At 40.2% G+C, this 12,972-nt stretch overlaps 2 protein-coding genes across 2 annotated transcripts; one reads left to right on the top strand and one right to left on the bottom strand.

Moving 5' to 3' along the window:
• Positions 1–204: 204 nt before the first annotated feature.
• Positions 205–3,946, top strand: LOC135499139 (uncharacterized). Its single transcript, XM_064789819.1, has 8 exons — positions 205–242; positions 677–770; positions 1,130–1,239; positions 1,363–1,463; positions 1,880–1,919; positions 3,012–3,097; positions 3,280–3,335; positions 3,712–3,946. Exons 2-8 carry the CDS (start codon positions 730–732, stop codon positions 3,746–3,748), a joined length of 471 nt encoding a protein of 156 aa, XP_064645889.1. The 5' UTR covers positions 205–242; positions 677–729; the 3' UTR covers positions 3,749–3,946.
• Positions 3,947–4,876: 930 nt separating this feature from the next.
• LOC135498638 (uncharacterized) lies at positions 4,877–12,961 on the bottom strand. The gene is made up of 2 exons (XM_064789014.1): positions 12,697–12,961; positions 4,877–12,585 (listed from the first exon to the last, which is right to left on the bottom strand). The coding sequence occupies exon 2, from the start codon at positions 12,418–12,420 to the stop codon at positions 6,925–6,927; it is 5,496 nt and encodes a 1,831-aa protein (XP_064645084.1). The 5' UTR covers positions 12,421–12,585; positions 12,697–12,961; the 3' UTR covers positions 4,877–6,924.
• Between the last annotated feature and the right edge of the window lie 11 nt (positions 12,962–12,972).

The following is a 12,972-nucleotide window of genomic DNA, read 5'->3' as shown; positions in this document are numbered from 1 at the left end:
TACCTGAACAACCACATGATGCTGCTGAAGAAATGTCATCCGACACCTCTGTAACGACCAGCAGTCATTTTTATATTTGGCACCTTGAGTGCTCTTTTGTTTTAGGGATTGTTTATGGCGTCACTGGTTTTGGTGGTCACCAACCATTAGCTTTTTGGAGAAATTGACACAGACTAGTTTTTGTATGGACAAAGCTTGTAATTTTGGACAGCTAACTGCTACTTAGGGTCCATATATAGGAGGTAAGAGTTAAGTTAAATAATTCTATAAGTGTGGTTTTGAAAACCTATTGACTCATATAGTATGATAAATAATTACTTTGAAAGTAAGGCGTGGTCCAGTACTCAGTTTGGCATGGTCACGTGATGTACAGGGCTGAAGTCTTGATTGTTTTCATTCTGTTTAAACCTAAACCTTGTAAGACAGGCCTATTTTGTATCATTTTACCATATTCTCAGTACTGAATGTGTTGGCTAACTTGTAAGTGTGTTGGAGGCCTATAATTTGAAGAAATACCTGTCATACTGTAACTGATCCAGCTTAGTGTAGATGGCAGCACCATCTGGTCAAGACCAAAACGTTCGAAGACAGTGGATGTGACTTGAATGTGACAATTTATTTTATAACCTTTTCTCTATTGCACTAGTAGTCCACGTTGTAACGATTGTATTTTCAGGTTACATGACTAAAGAGACAGAGAGACAATAAACAAGAGCTGAGATCAACTTGATGAGCTGTCGTTGTCGTTGGTCTTTCGTTATGACCTCTAGGTGAGGGTCCATGTTAACTACATTTGCTAGTAGTAGATTGTAGAAGCATTATCACACTGACCTGATCTTCAATGGTGACAGATACTTCCGTCTATGTGATAAATATCATAACACAAATGTCATTAAAAGGGCAATGTCCACCTAATTGCGGTGCCCTTTGTTAAATTCGAGGCCAGTAAACATTTATTTACTACAAAAACTGAGAAAATGGGCACCAATATTTGCCTAAAAAACCCAATGATTTTAAGCTGGTATCATGCGACATTGACATCTTTGCTTATTAGCCTCTTCTTCATTAAGGGTTGAAGTACTTGGTTCGTGCATTTATGTAAAACAATGACACTGTGTTACATGTGCAGTATGCCACAGGTACCGGTGATGGATGATGAAGACACCCTCAGCATAGATGAAGAAGAATCTCTACCATTGACAAACACCAGTGAAGTTCAACCCAGTGGCAGTGCTACAGGTAAGCATTTATATTGAGGTGTTATTTGAAAACGTTCGGTTTTGTAGTGCAATGGTCACCACTCCGCCGTCCCAGTAACGTCAGAGCATTGCTTACAATTCTTTCTTAACTATTTTTATCCAGCTATGCTCAATCACTTTGCGGGAGGTGGGGTTGGAGTTGCTCCAGTTTTACCCTTGCATGTACTACGACCAGCAGTATTTTCAAGGAAATCTTCCATTCAGGTAAGTATATTATCTGTACCTTTACAACATATTATCACCAGGAGCAATTTTGAAAAAAGATCTGTTGGTCAGATACTGTAACATCTTTACATTTTTTGTCTGACTAGCTGTGACAATGTGACCTTAGCCCACTGTGTCATTTCCTCATTCATTCATACATGTACATGTGCACTTTTGTGTTTTCGCATAATCTGGAAGTAGAAGAATTAACTATGGCATGTTCTGTTTTTCTTGCTCTGTTTTTTAATAACCTTCATCTAGAAAAAGACACAATTCATCTTCATAATCTGTTCAATGCAATCAGAGTCTTGGTGAACCATTGAAATTGTACTTTGGGCAATTCACAAAATGCAGCATACTTCGAAGATACTTTTGTTTACATACTGATATACCGATCATTTTACAATGTCTTTCAGGATAACGAGGGCAGTACGTTCAAGAAGTCGGTGAACCCAAGTAAGTACAATGTGCTGTGTGGAAAAATATCAACATTGTTTCCTTTATGTGTTGTCATCAAGCGAGATGCCGCAGAAAACTACAACACTGCCCCTTCTAAACTTGTCAGTTGTTATATTTCTGTCTGGAACCAGGTGGTGGAAATCTTATACCAATAGTTATCACTTTTCAGGTACTGCTCTCTATTTAGGAAACTTAATTGGACTGAGGGTAAATATTCAAGACATACATAAAACAGTATCAGATTTCAATAGGCGGGTAAATGTCCGCATATCAAAGTTTTATTTTTGCAATTTTGAAACAAAAATCAAACTTTTTTACTCATATTGCATGTCACTCTATGGTACAGTCCTGTGGGATTTAAATACTAAAGTAGTAAGCGAATTATATACAGCATGGAGAAAAGCGGTGCGGAAATTATGTAGACTTCACCCTCGGACTCATTGTGCCCTTTTGCCACTAATATGAGATACCTCTTCAATAAAAACATTGTTACAAAACAACTGTTATCGTAAGGCTGTAAACAATTCCAATTTCTATGTTAATCTTGCGAGTACGCTTTCTTTGAATGGCAGTGGCTCCAATGTATCAAATACACTCTCACACTTGGCTAGTGAGTCAGATATACCCAGGAACCACGTTCCTCTAACTTTCAAGGTACCTTTAAAGGAGGAGTTTTATAGACTGCAGCAAACTGCTGCTGTTATCAGATATTTTTTAATGTATAGACACACTTTTGAGGATAGATATCGATAATATGAATGTAATTCTTGGGGTACTCTGTACTGGGTAGCCCTGTTTAAATGTCTATGCCTTATATGTAGGGATTGGGAGGGTCTTTCATTTCTTTGTCATCACTTTTTGTACTTTTGTTGCACTTGCACTTTTGCACATTTGTAGTGTAATTTAATTTACATGAATAAATATGATTATATATATTAACTGGTGAGAGACATCTATTAGTTTAGGTACAGTGGTACCATGATTGGTACTGGCTGACAGTTATTTTCATGATAAAGGCAACTTTTGAATAGCACTTTTACCATGTGAAGTAACCATTATTGGGCTCATCATTATTTTTCTCATCTTTAGGAGTCAGCTGGGAGGAGGAATTGGGAGTTCGGATGAAGAACACAAAATCCAGGGTTGGCATGAGAAAGAAGAAGTCAGCGAAATTGGTAGGTGCAGAAGTATTTTCTAAATTATCCTTATTCATGTTTAAAACATTGATTTGATCATTGTTTTTAAATCTCTTCATTAAATAGTTACATTATATTGATCGCAATTTGTTGCTCTTCTTTCTAACCTCACTACAAACATTGAAACATTTTATTCAAACCATTTCTATTCACTCTTCTAGGATGCGGATGAGCAATTAAGCGAAGATGTAGCCAAACTTACAGCTTCGACCTCAAGGTACATTTTAGGATTCTTATTCCTAGAGTCCAACCAATGGTAGATTATTCCATGCATCCAATCTTAATCCAGTATGCACGAAGTGTTTGTGAAATGGTTTAAATCACATATTTGGCCTAAAAAATTATCCCTTTTTTGCAATAATAAGCATCAAAAGTCATTTTACCAGTACAATATATGACAAAGAATTATGAATTCCTTCAATGAAATAGTGATATACAGGCAGCTTCAATATTGTAGCAAAAACATATTGTTGTGGTTGCTGCAAGAAAGGTCTTAGGGGATTTGGCAAATACAGCAGAACTCATCATTAAATGTCAATGAATGCAATTTTTGTTCTGGTATCTCTTAACAACTTTTTCCAAACATATTTCAGGTATAGTCAAGAAGATCTACAAGCACCGAAAAAATAAGGGTGTTCTCGAATATCGAGTGAAGTGGGTTGGCTATGACGGTCCACAAGATGATACATGGGAACCACTCCGCCACCTCACGAGTGAACACTCACAAGCAATGCTGAGAGATTATCGGACTTCTTCAAGTGCCAAATAAGCCAGTAGACATGCAGACATGATGAGTTGTTTAATTATGCGACAATGTTACTACACAAAATCGCTTTTCAAAATCATTTGTGACAATGACATGTACATGTAATGTTGTTTTCTGTAAATAAAGCAAGATTTATTTTTCAATGATTTCTTCGTGATATTTTTGTCATGGTCTCTGTCAACATTGATTAGTTTTATGTATGCATTGCTGTACTTGAGGCAACTGTCAGTGGAGAAAAGAGCTTTTAGTGCACAACTTCGAAATAGTTGGCTCAACAGTTCATGGGAGAACGTCACAACATGAAATAATTTCCTTGTCAGGAAAAGGATACCTGTGTGTACATTTAAGGTCTGTTTAGACTCCTGGTGCAATGTAAGAACCAAAATCAAACAGTGCTGAATACTGTCTGCCACTGTCTACAGTCAATGTTTGTGATTGGTCTAGGGCTCTTCATATTCAAAGCAACTCGGACTTCACTACATTTTAACAGCTTTTTTGCTCATTGCTGTCAAAATATTTCACATGAGCAGGTGCCAATGTGAAAGTGTCAGTTGAGGGTGTTTCCACTAAAATCCACTTGTGTAGACGCATCACTTGTGCACATCTAGGCTTTTCTCCTACAGACACACCCTCCTCTGTAAAATTTTCCACAAGCTGACTGGAGACAAAATTTACAGTGTAATTTGCCAAATAATTGGTACAATGTTTCGGAAGTAGAAGACTTCTTCCAAAGCCAGACAGACTGTGGACTAGTCTCAACCTTGTCCCGATTGTCCTCCAAAATGCACATTGTCACCTAAAAAATCTGTTGTAATTTCCGGTTTTTGGTCACAGTGTGGTAGCAAGTGAACACAGAAAGATTCTCTTCTTTGATTTGGCATGCCATTCTCCTTGTAGCTCTGGTCTGTGTTGGTTTCCACTGTAGGCTATAATTGAAAGTATCAATACTCGCCACTGTGTAATAAAATTCAAAGGAAAACACAACATATGACTCAAGTGAATTCAAGTGTTTTTATTGAACAGAACACTTCGAACTAGACAAGTCACTATGACAACTTGTGACCAACTAGGAAGGCCAGACATATTGATAATAACAACATACAACTAGTATTCATTGGTAAAAAGATATCCATCGTCTACATGTCAATTCAGCAATAAAACCACACCCTGGAAATTTTTGTAGGTGTTTTAATTTCGCAATTCTCATGGTCCAACTTGACCAACAAATGTGACATGTGCAAACCATAACTTCATATCAACCCATTCATGTATTCATGTACAGGAGACTGCCGGGTTGTGTTTTTCGATCGATATTAGGTTGGATTATCGTACATTTGGGTTTCTTTATGGAGTTTTTTGATTAGGTAGGAACTTCTTATGATTCTGTTGTTTACTACAGGGCCTTTTTATGAATTTTCACTAAATTGCTGAGAGGGTTAATCCTGTCGATACCAGGGGGTTAAAATGAAAATGAAATCATATTGTAGGTATGATTGTTAGCTTCAAAATAACTTGTAGTACTTCATTCTCAACTTTTTGTATCTCTTTTGCCAAAAGTCTATACACTATAGGAATACCTGGAAATCTTCAGGGAGATGCTGGAAAAGATTTGTAGACTCGCAGGAACTAAAGGGTTAAGACCCAAACTCGTCATACAGTTTGTAAATTGTATGTGACCTTACAGGCCAAGTATTCTCAGTCAAGATAGAACCTCCAGGTGGAAAACAAAGTTCTCCAAAATACCATCCGCCAATGTCAGAGGGATACATGTACTGTCTTTTCAGTTAGAGTCACACATTATTATATGTCAAATGATTCGAGGTATTCGTCAAACAGCTCAACATCTGGCCTTGCTGCAGATCTTGGACTCACACATTTCAGACAGAATCTTTCCAGAGCTGGTAAATTGTAATCCGTGATTTCATATGCCCTACAATATTTCACAACCAAGATTCCAAGACAACCGAATGCATAAATGTTACTTGCAATTGAAAATGGCTTCTCTCTGCGCAAAACCTCTGGGACAACAATATTGTCCGGCAAGCTTTTTTGTTTGCTTCTCTGTGAGAATTCGGGCAGATTCGATTCTACAAGAATTTTTCCAACTGCACAGAATGACATCTATGCCCTTCTCATTTGCATCCAGCACAACATTATCAGCCTTCAAGTTGTTATGCAAAAACCGTCTTTCGAAGAGGTGACTGAGGTGAAAGCCAAATGTGACCGTTGCTTTCACCCATCCCCTCCCACTTAAATGGGAAGGAAAATCCAAAAAACAGTCATTTAAGCTATATACAGTCGCCGTAATGTGGTGGACTGAAGTCACCAATGCCGGTTTGTTATCCTTATAGTATACTCCAATTGGGAATGGGGTAAATGTAGCCGTCAAGGCCAGAAAAGTTCACACGACCCGTAATTCCTTTTTAATGTTCGGTAAACTGTAAGAAAACCATTTATTTGTTAATCATTAACAGGTATAATGTACAGGTATTGGCTAAGAAAAAACTGAACAGAATATAATTTGAGAAAAACAAGTTTAAATAACTCACCAATTCGTGGCTAGTTTACTGGGTAAAAAATACACCGCTCCAAGGGCATGGCAGAAGACTAACTAAAATAGGTTCCCTCATGTGCACCCACAGCTCAGGCCCAGGTTAATTATATAAGCTATCTCATTAGGCCTACTATTATTACAGCAAGTCAGAAAGTCCACAAGGGCCTGAGCCATAACTGCAACAAAAGGGGACCAAATGTAAAATATAAAAAAGGTAACTTAAAGAAAAAGTAATTTGAATAAAAATTGAATGAAAACCTTCACAGCCACCCCCCTGACAGCGTTGTCTGACAACGGTGTCTGAACAACTCCAAACGTTAAGTACTTCAAACTTATATACATACCGGTATTAAACTATATACAACACGTGTTTATCATATGATTACTGTTTGACATTCTATAATTCAAACAATATTATCCTGTTCTACCAATCAAACTATCATTTAGAACAGTGTTACATGTAACACCAACATTTGATGAAACTTTCTAAATCTTTGTCTTCGCTTGTTCAAGGAGACATAGCCTTGCTACAGGTCGCATCAAAATTCCATCTTTTGTTTTCACTTTCACAACTCTAACTCGTCCATCTGCGCTAGGACAGATTTCAACAACTCTGGCAAGGGGCCAATTTCCACGAGGTTCATTATTGTCATTTAGCATAACTACATCGTCAACACTGAGGTTGGGAACATCATCAGTCCACTTTGGAGTAACAGTCAATGTAGGCAGGTATTCTTTTTTCCAACGACGCCAAAAATGGTCTAAGAGAACTTGTGTTTGGCGCCATCTTTTTCTACTACACATATCTGAATCTGAGGACTCCACAATTTGTGAAGTGTTGTTTGGAATGCCAAGTAAGAAGTGAGCAGGAGTTAAGGGTTCCAAATCATCAGGACTAGAACTAACATGAGTCAAGGGACGGCTATTCAAAATAGCCTCAACTTCACAAAGAAACGTGTGGAGGGTATCTTCAAAGACACAGTGATTTGTCAGGACAGCATCAAGCGAACGCTTGACTGAGCGTACTAATCGCTCCCATACGCCACCCATATGTGGCGCCTTTGGTGGAATGAAATGCCACTCAATACTTCTTTCAGCGAGACTCTTGTGGACTTTGTCCGAATCAATACTAGCTATTGCCTCCTTAAGCTCCCTGTTTGCTCCCACGAAGTTTGTACCGTTGTCGCTATAGATATGCCTCGGTGAGCCACGACGAGCGATGAACCTTCTAAGTGCTAAAATGAATGCATCAGCATTCAGTGAGGATGCTAATTCTAGGTGGACAGCACGAACTGACAAACTAGTGAGGAGACAAACCCAACGTTTCTCTCGACCACGGCTCCGCTTCACCATGATTGGTCCAAAGTAATCACAACCTGTATTATACCAGACAGAATTCATTTCAAAGCGAGCCAACGGAAGCTGAGCCATCTTTGGAACCCTAGATATTATGCGACGCCTATGACAGATGCGACAAGCCTGAGTTACACTTTTCACACGTGCACGAGCGCACGTGATCCAGTATGTTTCGCGTAACCTAGCAATAGTGTGCTCAGCGCCTGCGTGATTTACGCCGATGTGTATTTTCAGAATCAACAAAGTGGCTATTGGATGCTTGCCAGGGACAATGATTTGATGCTTACTTTCATATGGAAAGGGAGCATTGGTCAAGCGACCACCGATCCTCAGAACACCATCAACCATTACCGGAGTCAGTGATTTCAACGAACTGTCACGTGGTAATTCTTTACCCGTGGAGAGTGCCGAAATTTCATTCTCATAGTATTCGGACTGTGCACATTTGATCCAATAAGTTGTCGCTGCCTCTAGTTCAGAAACTACCAAATTACCACTGCGACGAACTTGGTTTCTCAAATTATGACAAAAGCGCATGCACCAAGCAGTCACACGCAACAATCGAGGCAAGTTTGAGAAGCTGGATACATCAGCAAGAGGAGTCTCGTGAACAACCAGAGCGACAGAGACTTGCTTCAATTCACTGTCATTCGATTCCAACACGGGAACATACAGCTGTTCCGGCCACTCATTTAACCAAAGAAACTCTGGACCACGAAACCAACGGTGATCAACACTCAAGTGATGCAACTGAAGACCTCTTGAACAATCATCAGCTGGGTTCAAGACACCCGGTACAAACCGCCATTGAGTTTTTTCTGATTTGGATCTTATCTCAGACACGCGGTTTGCAACAAATGTCCTGAGCCTTTTGGATTCACTGTAAATGTATTGAAGCACAATTAATGAATCTGTCCAAAGGAACGAACTTCTGATATCAAGATCCAGCTCTCTCAGAACAGTTTCATGCAACCTCACAGCCAACACAGCACCTTGGAGTTCAAGACGTGGCAACGTAAGACATCGGTCCTTCAGAGGAGCAACCTTAGTTTTTGACATGACAAGAGATCCGTACAATTCACCACTTTCTGATGATACAAACAAGTATGAGCAGGCCGCGAACGCAGACTCAGACGCATCACAGAAGGTATGCAACACGAACGTTTCCGGTACAAACTCACATGGCCAGTAACATCGAGGGATATGAAGACCCGGGAGCTCACTTAGCTCTTCACACCATCGGGTCCAATCACTGGAGTCCGCATCACTTACAATGTCATCCCAACCGTAACCTTTCTCCCAGAGACTCTTCATTATCAACTTTGCCCTGAGAACGAACGGTGACAACAAGCCCAAAGGGTCAAATACGGAACTGATTTTGCTCATGATTCCTCGTTTGGTGCAGACATTTTGAATCACAATTGACTCGAAGCAAAACACATCCGATTTCATATCACAATTGATACCAAGTGTTCTGCGAGAGTGCGTACCATCCAGGTTCAAATCTACAACCGTTGAGATTCCCAGGCTATCATCCAGATCTTTCAAAGCGCTCAAAATTTCTGGACAATTTGAAGCCCAAGCTGTCAATTTGAAACCACCTGAAGCAGTGATCTTAATTAGCTCCACAACAAGATCAATAGCTTCTTCAATTGTACACTTGTACAAAGCTTTCAGCATGTCATCAACATAGAAGTTGTGCAATACAGTATCAATCACCAAGGGACTAAACTTATCGATGTGGTCCAACGCACAGCGGCGCAAGCAGTAATTGGCGCAGCATGGAGATGATTTTGCACCGAATATGTGCACGACCATTTGGTATACATCAGGAGGATCATCACTTTCTAAGTCATCTTTCCAAAGAAACCTGAGAGCATCCCTGTCATCTTTGGGAACCAAGACCATGTGAAACATACTTTCTACATCGGCGGAGATTGCGATGGGACCACATCTAAATCTCATCAAAATTCCGATCAAATTATTTAGCAGATCAGGACCCACTAACAAGTGATCGTTCAAACTAGAACCTGCATACACAGCAGCAGCATCGAACACTACTCTCAATTTGTCAGGCTTTTTTGGATTGACAACTCCATGGTGTGGCAAGTAATGTGTACGGTCACTCGATTGACTAACCTCTTCCGGGGATAGTTTACGTGCAAAGCCCTTAGAAATATACTTATTGATCACATCTCTATACTTGTCGCGAAAAGTAGGGTTGTTGTTCAGTTTACGTTGCAATTGTTCAAAGCGGCGCTCTGCTTGTGGCTTATTATCTACAAGATCCGGAGGTTTCGACCATAACATGCTGACTTCATAATGACCGTTCTCTGTAATACGTGTTGTTGTGTCAAGCGCGTCCTGTGCTCTTTTATCTTCCATTGAATAGGGGACATCTGTTGCATCGAGAGTACCAAAGCTTTCGGTTTTCCAGAACCGTTCAACACTCTGTTCCAAGTCGGTGATCTTGTTGATCAGAAAGTTGTTGACACTCACATCATGTTCATTACCAGAACTATCAGGTTGAGTACGATCCACACCCATTACAGTCCATCCCAAGGGGGTATGTACGGCGATTGGCAGATCTGCAGGGCCTTCCCGAACTTCTAGTTGTGTGTGGGCCTTGGTAACATTAACCCCTATCAAAACCTTTATGTCTAGCGAGTCAGGCGCATGTTCCAAGTTCAAATGTTGTACATGTGGCCAGGATGAGAAATCTGCATTGTTACCAGCATGAACCGAAAGACTAAAAGGCTCACTGAAAGTCCACGCTTCTTTTACTCTAATTAGTGGTTTGGAATCATTTTTGGGATCACTCAACCAAAACGATAGACACTTGGACTGTTGTTCTGATAGCTTGCCACCAACGCCACACACGCGTAACTTTGATGAGGGACCTTTCAAACCAATACTTTTTGCAAAATCTTCTTGTATGAGTGTAGCCTGACTACCACTATCAAGTAACCCGTATGTATCAACGACCTGTCCACTGGGAGTGTGAATTCGCACCGGCAATGTCTGTAGATATACCACTGATTTTCCTTTTTTCATGAAACCAACACCAACGGAATGGACGTCTGGCTTGCTTCCCTCCTTTGGCACACCTGCTTTAGTGTGATCTGATGAGAAACTACTTTGAGCCAGCTTAGGAGCCAAAAAAGCTTCATGAAGGATTGTAGCATGCGATTTGCCGCAATCTTTAACTTTGCATCTTATCTTGAGGAAACATCCACTAGACCTGTGGGTAGTTTTGGTACACAGAAAACATCTGCCCTTTTCCTTAAACCAGGCTAGACGCTCACTTGGCGTTTTACGGGAAAATTTAGCGCATGAGTCCAGCCAATGTTCACCATTGCAAAAGACACAGTATTTCTTAACCTGGGTATAGGGTGTAGTCAATGTGGTTACCGTTTTCTTCACCTCATGTCCCTTCTTAGACTTGTCAATACTCTGATAACACGGCGGATTTGACGAAAACGATGTAAAACGCAAAGCATTCTCTTTAGACTTCAGCCATTGATAGAACAACTCAACTGTTGGGTTTCCTTCGCCCTTCTTAACTACCCAATTCCCCCACGATTCTTGCATACTGTCCGGAATTTTGGAAGTCAAATCACACAGGAGACCTTTAGCTTGTAAATCTGCTTTGTAGCCCATGGCTTTAAACATTTGAATCAACTGAGACACATTTGTGAAAAAAGTACCCAAATCGCAAATACCGCGTAACTTCGGCCACTGGCGTACCTTTCTAATGAAGCCATCAATTACCAGTGCTGGGTTACCATATCTATCCCTAAGTTCAGTCATTGCTTTGGGGTAATCCTTAGCGTCCAGTAACAGACCAAATACCTTGCTGCGTGGCTCCTGGCCTAAATACGTTTTAAGATAGCCTAACCTTTGCCCGTCAGTCAATGCGGGATTATCATGAATGAGGTTTTTGAACGACAGAAACCACTCAGGCCAGTCAGCCGGTTTACCACTAAAAACTTCTATCTTAAACTCAGGCAAACCTGGACCGTAGTGAACAAAAAACGGAGGATTCTGAACATTTGACTGAAAAGGCGCAGGTGGTTTATACACCTCCTGCTGTTCATGATTAGATCTACAATCATTTTCATGATGGGGATCCTGGATCCAAGAATCAACTTTAGTAGCAGATCTTAGTACAGGTGGTTGCACTTTCGCATCAGCTTTATAAACATTTTCATGCAACTCAAAACATTCGTCTATAGTCATCATAGACACACTATCAGATTTTGAATTCAGTTCAAGTTCCTTCAGGTCATAACTAGCACGCGCGGTTTCTAGACGTTTCTGAATATTCAATTTGCGTGTTTCAAGTTCAATCTGTTCTGTCTCCAGTTCAGCACATTTTGTCTCATAACGAAGGCGCAGCTCAGCTTTCTTTAATTCAACGGAATTACATGTGGCTCGTTCACTGGATGACGAGTGTTCACGGGGTTGACTACCATCAGGAACTGCCAGTGTGTCAGGTTCGTCAAATTCATTGTCTATTTGTATACGGACGTCCTTCTTAGGGGTTTCGAGGACCTTCCAGGCGGTATCAAGGGCCTTAGCTGTTGGGCGTATCTGACGACCATACCGAGTTTTATGAGTAGCCATGTGTACTATTTAAAACTACTCACCTGCCACGCCCTGCACTGAAGCTTGAGGAGCGGTGTCCGTATTTGGTACCAACTGGTTTCCTAATACTAAGAATTGTTTACTGTAGCCGTCAAGGCCAGAAAAGTTCACACGACCCGTAATTCCTTTTTAATGTTCGGTAAACTGTAAGAAAACCATTTATTTGTTAATCATTAACAGGTATAATGTACAGGTATTGGCTAAGAAAAAACTGAACAGAATATAATTTGAGAAAAACAAGTTTAAATAACTCACCAATTCGTGGCTAGTTTACTGGGTAAAAAATACACCGCTCCAAGGGCATGGCAGAAGACTAACTAAAATAGGTTCCCTCATGTGCACCCACAGCTCAGGCCCAGGTTAATTATATAAGCTATCTCATTAGGCCTACTATTATTACAGCAAGTCAGAAAGTCCACAAGGGCCTGAGCCATAACTGCAACAAAAGGGGACCAAATGTAAAATATAAAAAAGGTAACTTAAAGAAAAAGTAATTTGAATAAAAATTGAATGAAAACCTTCACAGTAAAT

This window comes from Lineus longissimus, chromosome 14 (genome assembly GCF_910592395.1).
Source record: "Lineus longissimus chromosome 14, tnLinLong1.2, whole genome shotgun sequence".
Lineage (NCBI taxonomy): Eukaryota > Metazoa > Nemertea > Pilidiophora > Heteronemertea > Lineidae > Lineus > Lineus longissimus.
The sequence above is the reverse complement of the archived record's forward strand: the minus strand, read 5'-3'. Positions and strand labels throughout refer to the sequence as shown.

Bases quoted from the DNA above. Each gene is read 5' to 3' on its own strand.
- LOC135499139 (XM_064789819.1), top strand. From the start codon at position 730: ATGAGCTGTCGTTGTCGTTGGTCTTTCGTTATGACCTCTAG. The intron at 1,920-3,011 runs GTAAGTACAATG...TCTCATCTTTAG, and splicing joins CAAGAAGTCGGTGAACCCAA to GAGTCAGCTGGGAGGAGGAA. The intron at 3,336-3,711 runs GTACATTTTAGG...AACATATTTCAG, and splicing joins CTTACAGCTTCGACCTCAAG to GTATAGTCAAGAAGATCTAC.
- LOC135498638 (XM_064789014.1), bottom strand. From the start codon at position 12,420: ATGGCTACTCATAAAACTCGGTATGGTCGTCAGATACGCCCAACAGCT.